This window comes from Durio zibethinus, chromosome 3, assembly GCF_047325235.1.
Source record: "Durio zibethinus cultivar Kanyao isolate XHJ-2024 chromosome 3, ASM4732523v1, whole genome shotgun sequence".
Taxonomy (NCBI): Eukaryota; Viridiplantae; Streptophyta; class Magnoliopsida; order Malvales; family Malvaceae; genus Durio; species Durio zibethinus.
In genome coordinates, this window is record NC_143164.1 from 33,305,784 (window position 1) to 33,310,954 (window position 5,171).

Consider the following 5,171-nt stretch of genomic DNA (forward strand, 5'->3'; position numbering starts at 1 on the left):
AAATTTATCAAAATAAAAGGTTTTTATTTTTAAATCTTTTAAGTTTTTATTAATTTTAATAAATTTTTATTAGAATTTTTATTTTTTAATTTTATTATTTTAAAATATTTAAGATTTTTAATTTTTTTATAAAATTTTATATTTTTTAATTTTTTAAAATTTTTTTAAAATTTTTCGTGACAATTGATGATATAATATTAATTAATTTTTGAACTTGTCTTAACATCTTAGATGTTCATAACATGTCAATAAATTAACTATTAATGTTAATTCCGTTTACAAAATTGAATAACTAATGAAATTTGAATATCAAACTAATAATTTTAATTTTTTTAAGTAGTAAATTGTACAAAAGACGAAAACGTGTATTTATACCTTTCAAAAAAGTTTGCTCCTTACAACATATATCCTTTAAAAAGTCTTCCTGACTGTTGTAGTCTACTCTTTCCTAAGGCAAACCCGGATTTCTGAAACAATGGGTAGCAAAAGGAGTCATTTTTTAGCAGAGAAAGACAGCTTTCCTTTTTTATTGAATTCAATCCCATGGAATCTTCGACGATAGCTTCGCATGTGTTCTCACAAAATATGAGAAAAACGTGGTGGAAGGGTCATCAATCAAAGTTCCAAATATTTTCGATTCAAGCCCCCCCGCATCCCTACTTTCGGCTAATGCAGACAAGACAAAATCTTGGTTGTTCAACGACGTGAGTGAGACACAGATTCATCCCAAAGTGCAAAGCTAACGTTGCCTAACTAGGTGCCACGTAGATAGAGCTCAACCATGGAGCTTGTCCAAAAACCTTGGTAATGGATCATATTAGAGTTGGATTCTCCACATTTGCAGGACAACATGAGAAAATTCGAAGACCAGCGGCAATAAACTACTAACATCAACTTTAGAATAAGTCTCATAGGCGGTCACCCGCTCTCATTTTCTCTCTGCTTCTTTTAATCTGAGCGATAAAATGATAAATCGAAGAAACATGCTCTAGATGCCTCGGTGGCAGACGAATGCTCATGCTCAAATGAGTCGAAGATCTTTTCATTAATGGCCACAGACACAAGTATGGGTTCAGAACCAATTCTAGTCATTAAAACTTTGACAGGATAAGATGACTGGTAAATGATAATCGCTAGCTAATGCCACAAATTCTAGATTACTACCTGCAATATTCATCTGCAAATGATGTGTTATAACAAATTTAAAACTAAGTAAATGCAAATTTCAACAGGATGGGATTTCAAAAACCTAAGAGTAGCGGAAGGCTATTAATAGTATGAACATCATCATAAAATAGATGCGACTAACACTTGAAATTTTATTACCCCAAAAGGCTAACAATAACAGAATTAAGTCCACGGGATAATTACCACCACCGACAAGGTGATACAAATGCATTAACATCCAAAAGTCTGCATATAGTATACATGGTAACTATGGGGGAAAATAAGAACTCTCATTAATACACAACAACTGGGGTTTTCATCTCTTTATTAGTCATTACTTGGTGTCGGATGACTCGGCCAAGAGAAAAATGAATCCAAATCGAGCTCTCAAGCCTTGTATACCCTCCATATTATGTTCCCACTCCAATCAGGTCTGCAATTATATTAAGCTATATAAAATTAAACTGGGAACAATGAGTAACATAAGGAGTATGTACCTGATACATCCATTCTTGAGATCAAATAAGCTTTTAATACTTTGCCTAAATTCACAGATCTCTCAAGAAAGCCCCAGTGCAGAATCTTCATCCTTCATCCAAACAAAAGGAGGCATGTCAAACCTTGGCCCTGCAACAGACCTATATATATAGAGCTTATCAACTGGGCAGCGTTCTGGTCTTGAATCTGGAGGTGCCCTCTCATCTATAACTTCAACATTCAACCTGGGCATCTTCTGACCTAGCAGCTTACATGCTCCAAAACTCACAGAGCAAGAAGACATCCAAAGGGATCGCATTGTCTCCAGCTTTCCAGCATTGGCCAAAAGAGCCTTGTCCCCAAAAGGACAGTCCCTAATCTCTAGTTTCCGGAGGCTTTCACACCCAGAAAGCACGTGATGAAGTCCCAAATCACCATCTCCTGCAAAAGCCACAGACAGCATCTCTAGCTTTTTTGCATATGTCCCAATATATTCAAACACACGATCTGTAAGAAGACCAGAGAGGGAAAGCCGCCTAAGATCCTTGCAATGCTCAACAACGGCTCCAAAACCAACATCAAGTGACTCAAGGGTCAGGTAATCAGCTGTTTTTGGCTCAATTATACAAAGACGAAAATGGGTCAAGTTTGGACGGTTCTGGGCAATTGTGACTAACGCCACATTAGACATTCTGCGGCAAAAGTACAAAACTGATTGTAGCTTAGGACAGCCCAAAGAAACGGCAACAAGGCCCTGTTCTGTCAAGGATACATTTGGTTCTACACCAAATGGGTCGGATGGAAACACCCGTAATTCCTTTAGGTCCTTGCAACTAGATGCAAGTGCTTCAAGGCCACTGTCTTCAATATAATCAAGTACCTGTAAGCATAACATTCCTTAGCTTTAGAAAAAAAAATGACAGACAGACAAAAGTATTTAAGAATAGATAGAGAAGCAAGATTCAATTCAGTTATCTGAACATGTTATGGGAGGACTAGTTAAAAGCTATCCCTAAACCACTTAATGTTCACAATATATTTAAGGTTGGAAGTATCTCCTGTTAGTGCTCAATTTTTTTACTATAGTTAGCTAGTCAAAGGCAAAGAAGGAGAAGCGCTAACAGAAAAAAAAAAAAAAGCCAATGATAACATAATAAGCTTACCAATAGGCGCTGCAAACTTGGACAGTGGCTTACAAGCTTGATTAGATCACGACTTTGTATGGTAGCATAACTCAAGTTCAGTGTCGTTAATCTAGAGCAGACAGAGTAAATAGCCGGAAGGTAAGCTGGGACCACATCCCAAAACCCAGACAAGCTCCTTAGTTCCTTGCAATTAGAAAAAGCTCCAGCCAAGTTTGAGAAGACATCTGGCCGTAGCTCAGCCGCATAGGCACCTGTGCCAAATTCAACCAGCTGTGGTGCACGATGTAATATGCTGGCAATCTTATCAAGGGGCACTGCACGATTGAGCCGAAGAGTCCTAAGGTTAGGACATCTACCCACCAGACGCTCCAAGGCTGAGAAACTAACTTCATCAGATCCTAAGCAAGAAATGTTAAGAGACACCAGGGATGTGTATGTCTCAGGGAAATGGATGAGCCAATGCCCACTCAAATCATCCACTTCACTTTCTCTCAAGTCCAGCTCCTTCAGATTCCTAAATTAGAAAGCAGAGTGATTCATAAACATAACATACAAGACAAACGAAAAAGTAACAAAAGAAAAAACATTTTACATGTAGAAAAAGGGCCAAATCAAATACTATGGTCTTACTAAATTAAATCCAAACGTAAAACATAGGAAATCAAGAAGATCTTAGGTTGTTTAACAAACTTAGAAGTTCACCACTGTCATTGTCATTGAAAACGACCCGACTTCCTCGCCATTGTTACTTTCTTTTTTGCAAGTGAGCTTGCCAGAAAGAAAGTTATTCCCTCCAACCCCAAATCAACAAAAGTTTAGAAAAGATATTCATCATTTATAACAATATGAAGAGAAAAGGAATATATTTAAAGATAAAAAGAAGAAGCCCACATTTCCCAGGAAGTAACCATCCAAAATCTGAAAACAACCCCCAAAAGAATCTCCTCATAACAAACATAAAAAGGAATCGTATAAGAAAAAAAAAAAAGACAAGTGATTTTCGCTAGATTTCCAACATTAGATATTCTTAAAAGATTAACAAAAAAATCTAGCCTGCCTCAGATTGGAGAAAAGCAAAAGCAGAACAATGCACACGACTAAAACAAGAAACCAAGCTTCAAATCTACAGGTAAAGCTTTCAAAAAAGTTCTTCCAATCAATTTATATTACTAGAAAAATGTAGCTAAAACCAAAACAATTGGAGTAAACCTAAATTAAAACTCCCACAAATATCCAAACTTCAACTCTTTTTTTACTACAAAACACCAAAAAAAAAAAAAGTTCCGAAAAGGAGAAATGAAAAGAGTTAATGAAACTGACTTGCAACTAGCAGCAATGGCAGCGAGTCCATCAGTTGAAAACCCTTCACAAGAAGAAAGCACCAACACTTTGAAATTCTTAAACGACTTAGCAATAAGCTCCAAGCTTTCATCCGTAACGACCATCCGTTTAAGCCGAATCTCTTCGAGCCAAGGATAGGCGCCGGCCATCTCCTTGATCCACGGCAGGATGTTACCACCCCAACCGTCTGGTACCAGATTGAAGTCCGCGAAGTGCGGTTTCCCTTTCACCTCAACGGATCTAACTTCCGGAAACCGTTTGATCACCATCCTAGGGCTCACAGCGTAACAGTTGCCGACAAATATCTTCCTCCGACACCAACTTTCGATCTCGTACCACGATTTACACACCAACGATACCGCGTTTCGGTCTTTATGTGATTTTATGAACGAGAACACGTGTTCCAGCACCTCATCCGGGAACGAATACGCCATTTTCTTCTGCATTAATTAAAAACCGAAAGGAAAAAAATACACTAGCAAAAATGAAGCCTTTTAATAGAAAAGATTAATTATTTTCCCTTTTTTCTCTTCGTTTTAGCGCAGATTTGCGTTTTGTTATGCTTTAGAGTTCGTTTTTATATCTGAAACGCCATTAACGAAGCTGACAGCGAGCAGCGTATGGGGGAGTTAAAGAGAGATAAGGTGAAGTGAAAGACAGATACAAGAGAGGATAAGGATTTTATTGGTGTTGAGAAGAAGGGTTAGATTTAACCATGGTTAAATAAGTCATGTGAAATGATGGAGGAGGGTGGTTTCAAATTTTTGTGTGCGGATGCATATGACGATTAGGATAGTTACACGTGGTGGGGAGAGATGTGGGCCGTAGGATGGGCGGTGGGAAGGGGAGATCTTATCCGTTGGCGACGAAGCGGAGCCGCAGAAAACGGGTGTATGTAAGAGTTTGTGGGGGCGGAGGATGGCGAGATTTTGAGTAATATATCGGAAGGAGGGGGATGAGATATTGGGGGCCGATAAAGTGTGATGATGTGTAGGAGAGAGTGGTGGTGCATGGAATCTCATGATTCGCACGGCACGGCTG

At 38.2% G+C, this 5,171-nt stretch overlaps 1 protein-coding gene across 1 annotated transcript; it reads right to left on the reverse strand.

Moving 5' to 3' along the window:
* Positions 1–1,299: 1,299 nt before the first annotated feature.
* Positions 1,300–4,822, reverse strand: LOC111283769 (protein TRANSPORT INHIBITOR RESPONSE 1-like). Its single transcript, XM_022872387.2, has 3 exons — positions 4,110–4,822; positions 2,808–3,303; positions 1,300–2,524 (listed from the first exon to the last, which is right to left on the reverse strand). Exons 1-3 carry the CDS (start codon positions 4,574–4,576, stop codon positions 1,727–1,729), a joined length of 1,761 nt encoding a protein of 586 aa, XP_022728122.2. The 5' UTR covers positions 4,577–4,822; the 3' UTR covers positions 1,300–1,726.
* Between the last annotated feature and the right edge of the window lie 349 nt (positions 4,823–5,171).